Source organism: Oncorhynchus nerka, linkage group LG10, assembly GCF_034236695.1.
Source record: "Oncorhynchus nerka isolate Pitt River linkage group LG10, Oner_Uvic_2.0, whole genome shotgun sequence".
NCBI classification, from domain to species: Eukaryota; Metazoa; Chordata; class Actinopteri; order Salmoniformes; family Salmonidae; genus Oncorhynchus; species Oncorhynchus nerka.
In genome coordinates, this window is record NC_088405.1 from 64,209,390 (window position 1) to 64,228,108 (window position 18,719).

Here is an 18,719-nt window from a genome sequence, read left to right on the forward strand (position 1 = left end):
CACCTGATACAACATAGCTGATATTTCTTACTGTCTGTTGTGGGAAAGGATGCCTGGACCTTCCCCCTCTCCTGTGTCTCCTGCATACTATTCTAATTGATAACATCTTTTTTGCTTGTTTCCAAAGAGTTCCCTTAAAAACTGGACAGGGAGGAACGTGCTCAAATGTATTTGTCTTTGTGCTGAATAAAAATATGTTAGCTACAGGAACATCACTGTTTTAGGGGACCCTTTGTTCCATTTAAAGCTGAAATAAACACTTGTACTGTAATTCATGTATAATACAAATTATGGTTTCAGACTGTTTGTATTGTGTTTTCCTGTCCATCATCGGTTTCGTCAAATTACTATTTTGTACTGAATTTCATGTCTCTTAAGCAGCCAGATGTCAATGACGAGTCAGGGGATGTTCGTATATTATCATCATACAAGGATGTATGGTCTAACGTGGATCAGGGTGTTGAACCCACTCCTGTCTGGTCGCACATCCTCTGGGACTTCCTGGATCACCAGCATAATAAGTTCAGGGGCAAGACTAAGAGCTAAAGGATGTGTCATACCATTGAATGACAAAGGTGAGTACTGGACTCCATGTGCTCTAGCCAACTCTTCTATTGTTGTTGTCATGCCATGTGTGTCATGCCAATGATAGAGGAGTTGGCTACAGCACACAGTATGGGACCAGACAGGATCATATAGCCTAGTGGTCCCAGCCCTGTGATCTGAGTCACACGCACACCACCTGTCAGGTGGATGGTTTATCTTGGAAAATAATAAATGCTCACTAACAAGGATGTAAACAAATTTGTGCACACAATTTGAGAGAAATACTCATTTGTGCTCATGTAAAATTTCTGGGATCTTTTACTTCAGCTCATGAAACATGTGGCCAACACTTTACATGTTGTGTTTTATTTTTGTTCAGTGTATATTTTTGAAAACTACCCCTTTATGATTCATATTTTTGTGCAATTATTAACGTCCCCTGAAATTCATATGTTGGCTTTGAAGCATTCAACCTATATATGTGTAATTAAATGGATATAAGACCTTTGTGAAGTTTGTAAAAGTTATTTTTATTATATGTTTTATTGTTCTTTTGTTCTTAAACCTGTGTGTTTGGCTATATGCTTAACTAATTATGCAGTTTGAACGTGTAATCCAACTTCCGGGAAATGTGTTTCCTGTCTAACGGCGTCGCCATTAAGAGACCACGCAGGATTGCTAAAATAACGTGATTTATTGAGGTAATTTGCCCTCTATAAAGTTTAATTTCATGCTGTCACGAGATATATGCTAAAGCTGATGTTATGTAAAGAAAGTAACAGCATATGTTTTGTAGCACGTAAAATACAACGGCCTAGTAAAAGTACCGACCTTGCTTTGTTTGCGTCTACCGGTACTAGCTAGCTTCTTCCAACTAACGCGGCTAGTTAGAAAGCTAAATTACAGTGCTGGGGAAGCTAGCTAAGCTAACTTTAGCTTGCTACTATGAACATGTAAACTAAGCTAGCAGTAAATTGGAAGTACCTAATTAAACTACGACTAGCCTACCATGGAGAAAGAAGTAGCTAGCTTCACTAAACCTACTTCGAAAAACAGATATTCAAGCTAGCTAGTTAACGTTAGCTACATAAACGGCTAGCTAGCTACTTGAAATGCCATGTAAGATGTTGGTTAGCTAACTGGTCATGTGACTCCCAGTAGCATAACTCAATCAGGAGGCACATGCTTTGCTACACACATTTGGCTAAGAACAACGTAATATTGGTGTTTAACAAATTATGATGATTATATTATCTTGATTACTGTGGCCCGTTCGATTTCATTTGTTTGCTGCCGTTAGCTACTTACCATTTGAATGTTTATGCTATTTGTCTACAGACCTACATTTTTAGGTTGATGGCGGACAGTGATGATGAATATGATCGCAGAAGGAGAGACAAGTTCCGTCGTGAGAGGAGCGACAACTATGACCGCTCCCGAGAGAGAGAGGAAAGGCGTAGGGATGACTGGAATGACAGGTGAGGAAGAGGGAATATACTTGTATAAAACAAAAGAGAAATAATGGCACATTGGAAGCAACTTTTGAAATTAGAGAGAACAATTCCAATCCATGTCATACATACATGGTGTTTTACATGTATCTTTTTGTTCTTTCCGTTTACTGGCGCCCATCTGCAAGGGAGTGGGACAGGGGCAGGGAGCGGCGTAGCCGGGGGGAGTATCGGGACTACGAGAGAGGTCGCAGGGAGAGGTTCTCCCCACCCAGGCACGACATGAGTCCCCAACAGAAACGCATGAGGAGAGATTGGTGAGAATCACATTTATCTACACTACCTACATTTCTGTACACAATGTTTGAGTTAATCTTCCCTCTGTTTTGATCAGGGATGACCATGGAGGAGATCCCTACCATGGTGGGTATGACTTGGGCTACGGTGGTGGCGGAGGCCCCAGCTATGCCCCTCCACAGCCTTGGGGCCACCCTGACCTTCATCTCATGCAGCCTCACCATGGCATACCCATCCAGGCAAGGTGAGGAGGGTAGACTGGGCACAACCAACCTGTTCATGCAGACTTTGTCATCTGTGGAAAGCAAATGACAATAAAATGGCACCATGTCCTTGACTGGAGCTGTGACTGTTCCACCCAATATATTAGCTTGCCCTTAGTTAACCAGTTACTTAGAAACTTTGACTATCTCACACTCTTTTTAACCCTGTCATTTGTCTACTAGGCTAGGAAACATCCATGATATGGATCTGGGCCTGCCACCTCCGGTGATGAAGAGCTTTAAGGAGTTCCTTCTGTCCCTGGATGACTCTGTGGATGAGACCGAGGCAGTCAAACGTTATAATGAGTACAAGATAGACTTCCGACGGCAGCAGATGCAGGACTTCTTCCTTGCGCACAAAGATGAAGAGTGGTACGATTATCATAGCCTTTGCTGCTCTATTATTAGTATTCATGATCAGTTCGTTGTGAATTAGGCTGGCAACACTGACAACCTTTCTATTCACAGAAATTGTCAGTCAAATGGATCTGGCGCTATCGGAGCTGTTCGTTAATAGCTTGGCAAAGACAGTATAGTTTGGAAGACGTTAGGCCTATATTTGACAGGTTGCATTATCAAGGCATACAAGACTTTTAGTTGGTTATCTAATTAAAAAAGGGTATAGTTGAATGGGTGTATTTAAAACATCCTGAACATACTTAATTCAAGCTATTTTTATATATAACGATTTTGATCTATTATTGAAAGTGTTAAGATAATACTTGGTATTTTGGGCAGGCTTATCATGCATACCATGCCACCTTCAGATAAGAATAGTTGGTTAATGCTTTGGGCGGTTACCATCATGAATAGAGAGGTCAGTAAATAGCCTAGCTAGTAAACAGTACAGGGTAGAGATTTGGCTCTTAAGTGAGTCTGATTTGGATTATCAGTTGACACAGTTTTTAACAGAGTATGTTTGTCGGTTTTGCTTATCACACTTTACACAAGTGTGTCCAGGGATTATGATACAATGTCAATGTTATTTTTTTTTCTTAACTTAACCAAACCTTCTTCCCTCCCACTCCTCCCCCGCCCTTCACAACAAGGTTTTTGAAGATGAGGAAAAACTGGAACTCCTCGCAGGAATCGTTGTTAGACAGCTAGGGTTTGCACTGCGCACAATGCAGTTGCTTTTAGACGTACAGTACCAGGGATACTAGCTAGACAGACAAATAAACCACTTGCGCGCATGGAAATATTTTCTTTTCTTTAGTATGTGATGCTTTTTTCCCCCATTTTTGTTTTTATATTTGGATCAAATCGAATCCCAAAACCGAAAATGAAATTGTGTGCGCACACAAACACAGTAGGGGGGTGAAGTGGAGCCCATTTTTACAGAAGAGACCCCTCTCAGTATATATGTGTTGTTATACTGGGAGAAAAAAAGGTAAATTTTGTCCACTCCATGGCAAATTTGCTCTTCTGAACTGTAAAATTCTAAACTGTGTTATGTTATTTTATTTGAATATCTGTGTCCCTTTTGCCTTTTGAGTTATTTTTGGTGCGTTGACCTAAAGCATCCTGATATGTTTCACAAACGGCTATACTCACACACAAACATAACACCATGCAAACTTTGTGAAGAATCCACAGTAGGACACCAGAGCATTTCCAGGTGCAGAACAAAAGTGTTTCTTCATATGCCAGTCACTTGAGTGGACCTAGATACACTACATAACCAAAAGTATGTGGACACTTGCTTGTTGAACATCTCATTCCAAAATCATGGGCATTAATATGGAGTTGCTTCACACATTGCTGCTATAACAGCCTCTACTCTTCTCGGAAGGCTTTCCACTAGATGTTGGAACATTGCTGCGGGGGACTAGCTCCCAGTTAGCCACGAGCATTAGTGAGGTCGGGCACTGATGCTGGGAGATTAGGCCTGGCCTGTTTGCGTTCCAATTCATCCCAAATGTGTTCGATGGGGTTGAGGTCAGGGCTCTGCAGGCCAGTCAAGTTCTTCTACACCGATCTCAACAAACCAGCCATTTCTGTATGGACCTCGGTTTGTTTCAAGGGGCCATTGTCATGCTGGAACAGGAAAGGGCCTTCCCTAAACTGTTGCCACGAAGTTGGAAGCACAGAATCGTCTACAATGTCATTGTATGCTGTAGCGTTTATCGGCTCGTAGGCTTGTGTGCAGCTGCTCGGCCATGGAAACCCATTTCATGAAGCTCCCGACAAATAGTTATTGTGCTGACGTTGCTTCCAGGGGCAGTTTGGAACTCTGTTGTGAGTATTGCAACCGAGAACAGATGGTTTTTACACTCTTCAGCACTCGGCAGTCCTGTTCTGTGAGCTTGTGTGGCCTACTACTTCTTGGCTGAGCTGTTGTTGCTCATAGTTGTTTCCACTTCACAATAACAGCACTTATAGTTGACTGGGGCAGAAATGTGACAAATTGGGAAGGTGGCATGCTATGATGGAGCCCCGTTGAAAGTCACTGAGCTCGGGGCGTCCCGGGTGGCACAGTGGTTAAGTGCGCTGTACTGCAGCGCCAGCAGTGCCATCAGAGACTGGGTTCGCGCCCAGGCTCTGTCGTAACTGGCCGTATCCGCGAGGTCTGTGGGGCGTCGCACAATTGGCCTAGCGTCGTCCAGGTTAGGGAGGGTTTGGCCGGTAGGGATGTCCTTGTCTCATCGCGCACCAGCGACTCCTGTGGCGGGCCGGGCTCAGTGCGTGCTAATCAAGGTTGCCATGTGCACGGTGTTTCCTCCGACACATTGGTGCGGCTGGCTTCCGGGTTGGATGCGCGCAGTGTTAAGAAGCAGTGCGGCTTGGTTGGGTTGTGTATCGGAGGACGCATGACTTTCAACCTTCTCTCCTGAGCCCATACGGGAGTTGTAGCGATGAGACAAGATGGGATACTAAAAACAATTGGATACCACGAAATTGGGGGGGGGGAGAAAGTCACAGAGCTCTTCTACTGCCAATGTCATCTCTATGGTGATTGCATGGCTGTGTGCTCAATTTTCTACACCTGTCTGCACGGGTGTGGCTGAAATAGCCGAATCCACTAATTTGAAGTGGTGTCCACATACTTTTGTATATATATTGTAGTTGCATTTAATTGATGCTGTGTTCCCCCAAAATAAGACATTGCAGGAACGTTCAGAAAAAAGTTGTCCTCCAGTATTTTAATTTTGTTTTTTAAATTTAATTTAGTGTTTGGGTATAGAATGGCAGTATATTAGTCCCAGTTCATTGCTGTAGGCCAGTTTATTTGGCCTGGCCATACATACAAGGACATTCTCTAACATTCTGCTCTCCTCCCCTCCATCCCTGCCCTGTCTCTCTCCCGTGCTCTATTGGGGACATTGTTGTGAACTCAGGTTCAGATCCAAATACCACCCGGATGAGGCGGGCCGGCGGAAGGCTGAGGCCCACAGTGGCTTGCAGAACCGGCTGAATGTCTACATATTCCTGATGGAGAACAGCTGGTTCGACACCGTCTCCCTGGACATGGAGAAGGCCCAGGCCATCATGAAGGTCTTGGATGCAGGTAGAGTAGTGGGTGTGGGTGGCAGTGGGAGACCTCTCTAATGGCTTCATTCAGCTCTCTTGCAGAGTACTTGGATGTCAACCTTAGTTTCGAGCAGTGTCAGGATGGGTGTTATTTGTTGGTAGGTTTAGTTGCCTCAACAGGTTATATATCCTAACCCAGTGGTCACCAAACCTTTTCTGATTCAATATCACTTTGAGTTTAAATGCAAGCCAAGTTCTACCATTCACAATTTTGTAACCTGTCTTAAAAAATGTACGCCTATGCAACATGAACCTATTTAAAAACAGTTCTGTAGCAATAAGGGTGGTTCAATGTTTTTCTCAGACCATTTTGAAATTATATTTAAAAATGTAAAAATCACACTGGTAATATATAATTTGTTTTATTACTTGAGGCACAGCTGAGTGAGCATAATTTGCTTTTTAAAAATGTACTGAACTGATGGCCTGCGTCTAAGGCTTCCTCTCACCGTCCCTCCCCTGAGACTGACCAAAAGGACACACATTATTCCAGTTAATGGCAAATCGAGTCACACTGCATTATTTCTGCCACATGCACCAATTCGTGTTGTTACTCCTATGACCAGAGAAAGTTTAATATTTCTTAATATTGAAGACAAGCTGATAAAAATAACGCAAGCTTATCTATACCATTTGCTACTTATGCATTGCAACTGCAGTGTTGGTTGTAGCATAAGTGGAAGTAGGGAGAAGCACATTTAATGACTTATAAAAGTGTTGAACAAAGTGTTTGACGGTGAAGTGTTGAATAACTTAAATGTGAACTTCCTTGTAAAAACAGCAGGTCTTTGCTGTATTCATTGACACTCTCTTTAGTCATGGTTTAAATCTCACAGTATCAACTTTGCTGTGTGTTTGAGGCTTCTTTTTACAGTCTTTACATAAGGAAGCTCAGATCAGTGTCTGCAGTTATCTTGATTTTCTCCCTGGGGCTGCCGGGTAGGCACAGTTTTACCTTCAGACACATGAAATGGTTCAAACTGGGAACACTTCATTAGGGCAGCTAGTGCACCTACTGCCAACAGCATGAAATTAACAAGACAAAAATAGATATGCAAGGCTTTATCACGATCGACTGGTTGGTAACCAGTGTCCTTACCCCTGTCCTCCCTCTGTCATGCAGCGGTGATAAAGATGGAGGGAGGGACAGATCATGACCTGCGTATATTGGAGCTGCCGTCTGAGGAGGAAGAGGAGAGGGAGAGAGCTGACAGGGCGGCAGCTGTTGGTCCTGGAACTGAACCCCCCAAAAAAGAGGAGCCCAAGGATAAGAATCAGGACAATGACCGCAAACCCCCAGCTGACAAAGAGAATGTATGCTGTCTTGTCGTAACCACCTTTTCTTTGCCCTGCTCTATTCTTCCCCCTCGAGACAGGGAGTCATCAAATTCTATTGGTCACATACTCTTATTTAGCAGATGTTATTGTGGATGTAGTGAAATGCTTGTCAACTAGTCATTGATGTAGCAAATTCTGCCACAGGGGGAGAGTGATGCCTGCAGCACGGAGAAGGGGGCAAACGGTGGTGGTGAAGCAGCAGCGGAAGGGAGTGGGGGAGAAGAGAAAGGAGAAAAAGAGGTGAAAAGCAAAGAAGTTGTGCCTGAGCCTAAGAAGGTTAGTGTTTAGCGTCCATGTGTCTTAGTCTGTCTTTTTGACTTTTAGAATGTGCTGCTCTTAATGGGCCAAATCCTAACTTGCATCGATGACGGTGGGAAATTTGCACTAAAACAGTACTCAAGTTAGGATTTGTGCTAATTGATTTGAATCCGTGATGGATCTATTAACCTTTACCACCACCTATTTTCCTTCCCATGTGTGTGTTAGCTGAGTAAGAAGAGGAAGCGGAAGCACAGTGGAGACAGTGAAGATGAGGCCAGTGCCTCTGAGAGTGACTCCGATTCGGACTCCAACTCCCATCATTCCTCTGATAAAAATGCAGAGAAGGAGGATGAGGGTGAGGAAAAGGAGGAAGGGGAGGACAAGGACGATGAGGAAAAGGAGGAGGGGGAGGACAAGGATGAAGAGGAAGAAGAGGGTGAAGGTGAGCAATGAAGGCACTGCATTGGGGTCACTGTTTTCACAAATTCTAGTATTCAAATATACACTGCTCAAAAAAATAAAGGGAACACTCAAACAACACAATGTAACTCCAAGTCAATCACACTTCTGTGAAATCAAACTGTCCACTTAGGAAGCAACACTGATTGACGATAAATTTCACATGCTGTTGTGCAAATGGAATAGACAACGGGTGGAAATTATAGGCAATTAGCAAGACACCCCCAATAAAGGAGTGGTTCTGCAGGTGGTGACCACAGACCACTTCTCAGTTCCTATGCTTCCTGGCTGATGTTTTGGTCACTTTTGAATGCTGGCGGTGCTTTCACTCTAGTGGTAGCATGAGACGGAGTCTACAACCCACACAAGTGGCTCAGGTAGTGCAGCTCATCCAGGATGGCACATCAATGCGAGCTGTGGCAAAAAGGTTTGCTGTGTCTGTCAGCGTAGTGTCCAGAGCATGGAGGCGCTACCAGGAGACAGGCCAGTACATCAGGAGACGTGGAGGAGGCCGTAGGAGGGCAACAACCCAGCAGCAGGACCGCTACCTCAGCCTTTGTGCAAGGAGGAGCAGGAGGAGCACTGCCAGAGCCCTGCAAAATGACCTCCAGCAGGCCACAAATGTGCATGTGTCTGCTCAAACGGTCAGAAACAGACTCCATGAGGGTGGTATGAGGGCCGGACTTCCACAGGTGGGGGTTGTGCTTACAGCCCAACACCGTGCAGGACGTTTGGCATTTGCCAGAGAACACCAAGATTGGCAAATTCGCCACGGGTGCCCTGTGTTCTTCACAGATGAAAGCAGGTTCACACTGAGCACATGTGACAGACGTGACAGTCTGGAGACGCTGTGGAGAACGTTCTGCTGCCTGCAACATCCTCCAGCATGACCGGTTTGGCAATGGGTCAGTCATGGTGTGAGGTGGCATTTCTTTGTGGGGGCCGCACAGCCCTCCATGTGCTCGCCAGAGGTAGCCTGACTGCCATTAGGTACCGAGATGAGATCCTCAGACCCCTTATGAGACCATATGCTGGTGCGGTTGGCCCTGGGTTCCTCCTAATGCAAGACAATGCTAGACCTCATGAGGCTGGAGTGTGTCAGCAGTTCCTGCAAGAGGAAGGTATTGATGCTATGGACTGGCCCGCCCGTTCCCCAGACCTGAATCCAATTGAGCACATCTGGGACATCATGTCTCGCTCCATCCACCAAAGTGGCGTTGCACCACAGACTGTCCAGGAGTTGGCGGATGCTTTAGTCCAGGTCTGGGAGGAGATCCCTCAGGAGACCATCCGCCACCTCCTCAGGAGCATGCCCAGGCGTTGTAGGGAGGTCATCATTTTGACTTGTTTTAAGGACATTACATCAAAGTTGGATCAGCCTGTAGTGTGGTTTTCCACTTTAATTTTGAGTGTGACTCCAAATCCAGACCTCCATGGGTTGATAAATTTGATTTCCATTCATTTGTGTGATTTTGTTGTCGGCACATTCAACTATGTAAAGAAAAAAGTATTTAATAAGAATATTTTATTCATTCAGATCTAGGATGTGTTATTTTAGTGTTCCCTTTATTTTTTGAGCATTGTATTTTTGGTAAGGTAATGACTTCTCTGCTCCACTCATTGTGTAGCTGACGGTAAGAAAAGCAAAGAGGAGAAACCAAAGGAAAGGGCGAGAGAGAGGGAGAAACCAGAGGAGAAGAAACCCAAGGAGGACCAGCCCCTGAGACCCAGGCCTCTCCACAGGACCTGCTCTTTATTCATGAGGAGCATCGCCCCCACAATCTCCAAGGCTGAGATCATAGCTGTGAGTTTAAGCAATTTGACTGTACAAACATACTGAACACTTGTATGGACTGTCAGAATGACACTCTACTCTGAAGTTACATTGTACAAGGGACTCTCAGATACAGCTGTTACCCACACACACACACACAATGACTGGAGGCATCCAGGAGGAAGAACTAACCTGTTGTTTTTGCCTCCCTCAGCTATGTCGGAGATATCCTGGGTTTATGCGAGTGTGCTTGTCTGATCCCCAACCGGAGCGCAGGTTAGTTCCACTTCCACGTGACCACATCCACAGCTGGACCCTGTCTGCTGCTAGTGGACGGTTGAAAATGTAAAGTCTGTCATTCACCTCAGGTTCTTCCGACGCTGCTGGGTGACGTTTGACCGTAGCGTCAACATCAAGGAGACCTGCTGGAACCTCCAGAACATCAGAGTGAGTTTAACAACCTTTCAAGACTACAACATTAGGCAGTACTGGAACCTGATGATGAGCAAGATATGGCACTTGAGTCACACAGCTGGTTAGTGAGTGTTCTGACCCTGTATGTGTCCTCTTGACTGTGTGTAGCTGCGTGACTGTGAACTGGCCCCGGGGGTGAACAGAGACCTAGCCCGGAGGGTCCGCAACATCAATGGCATCACTCAGCACAAACAGGTGCTGCGCAATGACATCAAACTGTCAGCCAAACTCATCCACTCTCTGGACGACAGAGGCAGGCTGTGGAGCCAAAAGGCCCGGGGAGATAATGTGTCTGCTGTGGAGGTACAAGACACTGAAAGCTATTTGGCGTCTTTGCAGTATGTATTATGAATTTATCAGTTTCTTGGATGTTTAATCCCGTATTGTGTGGTTGTATCAGATGGCGGCTCAGAACCCCATCCTGAAGAACATCACTGACTACTTGATAGAGGAGGTGAGCGCTGAGGAGGAGGAGCTACTGGGCAGTGTGGGCGGAGCTGATGCAGAGGAGGGCAGCAAGGAGGGGAACCCAGCCGAGATCACTGTGGAGAGGGATGACACGCTGGTCAAGGTCCATCCATATTCCTTGGCACACAGCAGCTTTACATTATTTTTATGCAGTGAAATGTTTGTGTTTTGTCTGACGCTAAAGTGGTCAAATGAAAAGGGAAAAATTACATTATCTTGACTTGATTTCCTTCATCTCTTCCCAGGTGTTGGACCGTCTTCTCTTGTACCTGCGTATTGTCCATTCCATTGACTACTACAACAACTGCGAGTACCCCAGCGAGGATGAGATGCCCAACCGCTGTGGCATGATCCATGTGCGTGGGCCCATCCCTCCCAACCGCATCACACATGGGGAAGGTGAGCAGGACACTACTGTAATATTCAACACTGGCTAGGCACACATTTGAGATGGCTGCATCATACATTGACACACTATTGACTGACTGTCTCCCCCTGTCATGCACTCAGTGTTGGAGTGGCAGAAGACATTTGAGGAGAGGCTGAGCCCCCTGTTCAGTGTGAAGGAGAAGCTATCAGAGGAGGAGGCAGGCAAGATGGGCCGGAAGGACCCGGAGCATGAGGTGGAGAAGTTTGTGTCGGCAAACACCCAGGAGCTGGGCAAGGACAAGTGGCTCTGCCCCCTCAGTGGCAAGAAGTTCAAGGTGTGTGTCTGTTAGGATGGAAGTAAATTGTCAAACAGAAATATTTTATATCCAAAGAGCATTAAGCATGTACTGGTCTGTTTTTCCCTTGCCACGGTGTGGTGCAGATTAAAATGTGAATTACTTTGTTCCCTCTGCCTGGCCAGGGCCCAGAGTTTGTGCGCAAGCACATCCTGAACAAACACGGGGACAAAATTGACGAGGTGAAAAAGGAGGTGGTGTTTTTCAACAATTTCCTCATGGATGCTAAGCGACCTTCCCTCCCGGAGATGAAGCCGCCTCCTCCGCCTGGCCCAGGACAGGGTGAGGGACACGTTGCACATAGAAATAGAATGAATAGCGCTGACACGATTCCCTGTTGTCGCTGACAATCATATTTGTTCTACACCATACATTTTGTATTCAAACGTTCTGTAATGTTACATCCTCCTGAAAAGGCCCCCCGGGGAGCAAATGTTTCTAGAAGAGTTTAGGTGTAGCTGTATCATTGAATCTAGGTGTGTCTTTTTCCCCTGACCCTGTTTCTCTCCATCTCTCTGTAGGAGTTCTTTCTCCAGGCATGCCCTTCCCTCCCCAGGGCCTCATGGGCTTCGGTCCCGGCCAGCCTCGTCCTCCTGTCATGGGTTACGGAGGTGAGCCTCTGCCTCATCTCCTATCATATTATCAATCACATTGATTTATTAAGCCCTTTTTACATCACCACTTATCATGAGAATTTAACAAATTTAAGTTTACCACAACTATGTAATTAATTTGGTTGCAGCTCTCATGTGTTCTGTTCTGACATGACACACATACTGTACCTTACTCTTCCCAAGGTGGACCTCCTTACCCACCAAACCAGTATGGGGGCGGTCGGGGTAACTATGACAACTTCCGTGGACAGGGTGGTGGCTACCCTGGTAAACCCCGCAACAACAGGTGAGACCATGGTCAGTTAGGGACGAATACCGCACATTATCTTCGGCCAGCGGCATACCACCCTGCATCCCACTGCTAGCTTACATCTGAAGCTAAGCAGGGTTGGTTTTGGTCGGTCCCAGGATGGGAGACCAGATGCTGCTTGAAGTGGTGTTGGAGGGCCAGTAGGAGGCACTTCTTCCTCTGGTCTAAAAAAACATCTGAATTCCCAATGGCGGTGATTGGGGACATTGTACTGTGTAGGGTGCCGTCTTTCAGATGAGACGTTAAACGGGTGTCCTGACTCTGGTCACTTATATCCCATGGCACTTATCGTAAGAGTAGGGGTGTTAACTCTGGTGTCCTGGCTAAATTCCCAATCTGACCATCATGGCCACCTAATCATTGCCCGCTTCCAATTGGCTCATTCCTCTCCCCTGTAACTATTCCCCAGGTTGTTGCTGTAAATGAGAATGTGTTGCCTGGTAAAATTAGTGTTAAATAAAAAAACATTTTAAAAAAAAGCTTTCCTTCTCTGCTAATGACAGACTTATGTTTAGAAACCTCTGTTAATTTTTCTCTCAATCTTTCCTATTTCTATGCTGTCCCTCTTTGCACTGCATCCTGGCTGTTTCCTTCAGAATGTCTCGGGGAGATCCACGCAACATCATTGAATACCGTGACCTGGATGCACCTGATGACATGGACTTCTTCTAGACTATCCATTTATTTTAATCTCTTTTGTTTCTAATCATTGTAATTTCCCCTTCTCATCCCCTTATGTTAAGTGATGAATTAGCCTCCCATTTTTTTGTTCAGTGTCTGCAGCGCAAAGTCTCAGTACAATTGTAACCAACTTGAATTTAAAAAATGTATAACCTCAATAAAAAACATTTGATGACAATGGCATTTAAATATATATATATATCAGCAAAAAAGGAAACGGCCTCTCACTGTCAACTGCGTTTTATTTTCAGCATACTTAACATGTGTAAATATTTGTATGAACATAAGATTCAACATCTGAGACAAACTGAACAAGTTCCACAGACATGTGACTAACAGAAATGGAATACTATGTCCCTGAACAAAGGGGGGGTTAAAGTAAGTCAGTATCTGGTGTGGCCACCAGCTGCATTAAATACTGCAGTGTATCTCATGGACTGCACCAGATTTGCTAGTTCTTGCTGTGAGATGTTACCCCACTCTTCCACCAAGTACCCGGACATTTCTGGGGGGAATGGCCCTAGCCCTCACCCTCCGATCCAACAGGTCCCAGACGTGCTCAATGGGATTGGGATCTGGGCTCATCGCTGGCCATGGCAGAACACTGACATTCCTGTCTTGCAGGAAATCGCGCACAGAACAAGCAGTATGGCTGGTGGCATTGTCATGCTGGAGGGTCATGTCAGGATGAGCCTGCAGGAAGGGTACCACATGAGGGAGGAGGATGTCTTCCCTGTAATGCAGGCAATATCAACGCTGTGCAATGACAACAAGCTCAGTCCGATGATGCTGTGACACACTGCCCCAGACCATGAAGGACCCTCCAAATCGCTCAGGAGTACAGGTCTTGGTGTAATGCTCATTCCTTCGACCATGTACGCGAATCTGACCATCACCCCTGGTGAGACAAAACCGTGACGAGCACTTTTTGCTAGTCTGGTCCAGCGACGGTGGGTTTGTGCCCATAGGTTGCCGGTGATGTCTGGTGAGGACCTGCCTTACAACAGGCCTACATGCCCTTAGTCCAGCTTCTCTCAGCCTAATGCAGACAGTCTGAGCACTGATGGAGGGATTGTGCGTTCCTGGTGTAACTCGGGCAGTTGTTGCCATCCTGTACCTGTCCCGCAGGTGTGATGATCGGATGTACCGATCCTGTGCAGGTGTTACATGTGGTCTGCCACTGCGAGGACGATCGGCTGTCTGTCCCGTCTCACAGTACGGACATTGCAATTTATTGCCCCGGCCACATCTGCAGTCCTCATGCCTCCTTGCAGCATGCCTAAGGCACATTCACGCAGATGAGCAGGGACCCTGGGAATCTTTCTTCTGGTGTTTTTCAGTCAGTAGAAAGGCCTCTTTAGTGTCCTAAGTTTTCATAACTGTGACCTTAATTGCCTACTGTCTAAGCTGTTAGTGTCTTAACGACCGTTCCACAGGTGCCTGTTCATTAACTGTTTATGGTTCATTGAACAAGCATGGGAAACAGTGTTTAAACCCTTTACAATGAAGATCTGTGAAGCTATTTGGATTTTTACGAATTATCTTTGAAAGACAGGGTCCTGAAAAGGGACAATTATTTTTTTGATGAGTTATATATATATATATATATACACTACTCAAAGAAATAAATAGAACACTTAAACAACACAATGTAACTCCAAGTCAATCACACTTTTGTGAAATCAAACTGTCTATTTAGGAAGCAACACTGATTGACAATACATTTCACATGCTGTTGTGCAAATGGAATAGACAACAGGTGGAAATTATAGGCAATTAGCAAGACACCCCCAATAAAGGAGTGGTTCTGCAGGTGGTGACCACAGACCACTTCTCAGTTCCTATGCTTCCTAGCTGATGTTTTGGTCACTTTTGAATGCTGGCGGTGCTTTCACTCTAGTGGTAGCATGAGACGGAGTCTACAACCCACACAAGTGGTAGTGCAGCTCATCCAGGATGGTATATCAATGCGAGCTGTGGCGAGAAGGTTTGCTGTGTCTGTCAGCATAGTGTCCAGAGCATGGAGGCGCTACCGGGAGACAGGCCAGTACATCAGGAGACGTGGAGAAGGCCGTAGGAGGGCAACAACCCAGCAGCAGGACCGCTACCTCCGCCTTTGTGCAAGGAGGAGCACTGCCAGAGCCCTGCAAAATTACCTCCAGCAGACCACAAATGTGCATGTGTCTGCTCAAACGGTCAGAAACAGACTCCATGAGGGTGGTATGAGGGCCCGATGTCCACAGGTGGGGGTTGTGCTTACAGCCCAACACCGTGCAGGACGTTTGGCATTTGCCAGAGAACACCAAGATTGGCAAATTCGCCACAGGCGCCCTGTGCTCTTCACAGATGAAAGCAGGTTCACACTGAGCACATGTGACAGACGTGACAGTCTGGAGACGCCGTGGAGAACGTTCTGCTGCCTGCAACATCCTCCAGCATGACCGGTTTGGCGGTGGGTCAGTCATGGTGTGGGGTGGCATTTCTTTAGGGGGCCGCACAGCCCTCCATGTGCTCACCAGAGGTAGCCTGACTGCCATTAGGTACCGAGATGAGATCCTGAGACCATATGCTGGTGCGGTTGGCCCTGGGTTCCTCCTAATGCAAGACAATGCTAGACCTCATGTGGCTGGAGTGTGTCAGCAGTTCCTGCAAGAGGAATGCATTTATGCTATGAACTGGCCCGCCCGTTCCCCAGACCTGAATCAACCTCCATGGGTTGATAAATTTGATTTCCATTGATCATTTTTGTGTGATTTTGTTGTCAGCACATTCAACTATGTAAAGAAAAAAGTATTTAATAAGAATATTTAATTCCTTCAGATCTAGGCTGTGTTATTTTAGTGTTCCCTTTATTTTTTGAGCAGTGTATATATACATACACACACAATCAAAAGTTTGGACACTGTCGTGGAGAATCTTAACAAAATGTAAAACTTACAAGAACTTGTGAATTCAATATAGGCTTTTAATACAAACATATCAGAAGCCTAGATGGTCCGCGGAACACACACTTGTCCAGAGCACTGGCTCTGATTTATACACATACAACATATGAGTCCATCCCACATGCAAATGAAGTTACTTCCCTCAGTCCATCTGCCACCATTATATCCCAATCTGTGCATCCTGCTTGTTCAGCTCGATAACGCCCATATCGGCTTTCAGTCAAGTTCTAATGGTGACAGGACCTCTTCATGTCCCAAAAATAATACATGCCCATCTTATGCTATGGGCCCCCTTACGTTCAGCCTGGTGTGTTCTTTGGTATGTCTGTCCTTATTAGGACTCGTAGACTATGTGTCTCTTCTGACATTCCTTCAGCATCTTCATGTCCTAAAAATATATGGCCTATGTCTATAGTCCATCAGTTGGTCATTTGGCTGACCCCTTCCTTTGTATGTCCCTCTGACCTTGGTTTGTCCAGCTGTCCTATGCTCTCATGGCCTTACTCTGGCCTCCTGCCCTATACAATAGACAATGCATTTACCAGAATGGCAAATACACTCTAAGTGTATCTTTCTCTTGTGTTACAGTATTATGTTCCTCCCTATATGTACATCTTTCTCCCACAAAACCTACTCATTGAAGCGTTTATCTTAATTTTTACTATTTTTCTACTTTGTAGAATAATAGTGAAGACATCAAAACTATGAAATAACACAAGGAATCATGTAGTAACCCCCCAAAGATTAGTGAAGTTGCAAAAACCATCAAGCGCTATGATGAAACTGGCTCTCATGAGGACCACAACAGGAAAGGAAGACCCAGAGTTACCTCTGCTGCAGAGGATAAGTTAATTAGAGATACGAGCCTCGGAAATCTGCCATTAACGGCACCTCAGATTGGAGCCCAAATAAATGCTTCATTGAGGAGACTGTGAATCAGGCCTTGATGGTCAAATTGCTGTAAAGAAACCACTACTAAAGGACACCAATAAGAAGAGACTTGCTTGGGCCAAGAAACGTGAGCAATGGACATTAGACCGGTGGAAATCTGTCCTTTGGTCTGACGAGTCCAAATTTGAGATTTTTGGTTCCAAATGCCATGTTTTTGTGAGATGCAGAGTAGGATGATCTCACCAGGGAAGAAACCCAGCGTCTGGCGATGTCTATGGTTTCCAGACTTCAAGCAGTCATTGACTGCAAAGGATTTGCAAACAAGTATTACAATTCACAATTTAATTTGTGATTGTTTGTTTTTGCAATTACTCCTGAGCTCCTAAAATGGGGGGGGGCTATGTATAAAAATGGTTGTAATTCCTACACGGTTCATACCATAATTGACTCTGACTTTTTAAATACTTTATACTTTATATCTGTATCCCCTCACCTATAAACCCACAAGAGTGATCAATTCATCTGCCACCCTTATTGATATTTTTACAAATTATTTTAGTAATGTGCCTAACTTTATACTGACATTTCTGACCTAAACTAATTGTGAGGGCTTCAAGATGTTAATGGATGATATTTCATGGGACAATGTATATAATCAGGCTGATGTAGAGTCTGCTTACCAGACTTCTCACATCTTTCAACTCTGTATTTCACCACTGCTCTCGCTAAGTTAAATCACGTAAGAAAGCAGCAGTTGGGTTCTGTTAACCTTGGTTTGCAACCGGTCGCAAAAACATCCTCAGTTAAAAACAAAGTTGTATAAAAAGTTTCTCACAAATGTCCTCTCCCCTGATTTCTACAAATTACAGAATGTATAAGAACAAATTAAATCACCTACTTAAGATATCCCCAAAAATATAGATTTACTAACAAATTCCAAGAATCCTAAATAATATCACATCAACTTGGAAAATCATCAATCAACTGTTTGAATAAGAAAAAGGCATTTACAATTATCCCATCTCAATGTATTGTTGAAAATAAGACCTATAGTGATCCTGATGATAAGTTGCTAAGATGGTGCCGACAGACAACGGCAGCTCTGCTTCTAGCTCCTAAGCAATTTTGCAGTGTTTTGTTTTTTTGTGTGTTATTTCTTACATTATTATCCAGAAGTTTTTTCTACTGCACTGTTGGAGCTAGGAACACAAGCATTTTGCTACACCCGCAATAACATCTGCTAAATATGTGTCGGTGACCAATACATTTATTTCATGTTATTTCATGTGAATTTAATAACTTTTTTTGTGAATGGGTTCCTCTATGTCAAAGAAAATAGAGAAAACTGATGGAAATACCTTGGATTACATTAAGGGACATTTCCCTTCTCTGCTTCAGTTTGATCCTTCTGATGTAATAATGGAGGTGATGGAGGTAATTGGTAACTTCAAGATATCAGCAGCAGGTCAAGGTGAGATTGGTGCCTCTGATGAAATCAGTGTCTTCATTGATTACTGAGCTTCTAACGTACAGTACCAGTCAAAAGTTTGGACACAGTTACTCATTCAAGGGTTGTTCTTTATTTTTTACTATTTTCTACATTGTAGAATAATAGCGAAGACATCAAAACTGTGAAATAACACATATGGAATCATGTAGTAACCAAAAAAGTTTAAAAAACAAAATATTTT

At 44.6% G+C, this 18,719-nt stretch overlaps 1 protein-coding gene across 1 annotated transcript; it reads left to right on the forward strand.

Moving 5' to 3' along the window:
- Positions 1 to 1,143: 1,143 nt before the first annotated feature.
- Positions 1,144 to 13,370, forward strand: LOC115135831 (serrate RNA effector molecule homolog). The gene is made up of 20 exons (XM_065023678.1): positions 1,144 to 1,247; positions 1,885 to 2,023; positions 2,170 to 2,314; positions 2,392 to 2,538; positions 2,741 to 2,929; positions 5,896 to 6,065; positions 7,212 to 7,402; positions 7,571 to 7,702; positions 7,913 to 8,129; positions 9,775 to 9,950; positions 10,135 to 10,196; positions 10,289 to 10,367; positions 10,503 to 10,697; positions 10,795 to 10,965; positions 11,108 to 11,261; positions 11,373 to 11,566; positions 11,713 to 11,869; positions 12,109 to 12,198; positions 12,385 to 12,487; positions 13,108 to 13,370. The coding sequence occupies exons 2-20, from the start codon at positions 1,903 to 1,905 to the stop codon at positions 13,181 to 13,183; spliced, it is 2,769 nt and encodes a 922-aa protein (XP_064879750.1). The 5' UTR covers positions 1,144 to 1,247; positions 1,885 to 1,902; the 3' UTR covers positions 13,184 to 13,370.
- Positions 13,371 to 18,719: the final 5,349 nt, after the last annotated feature.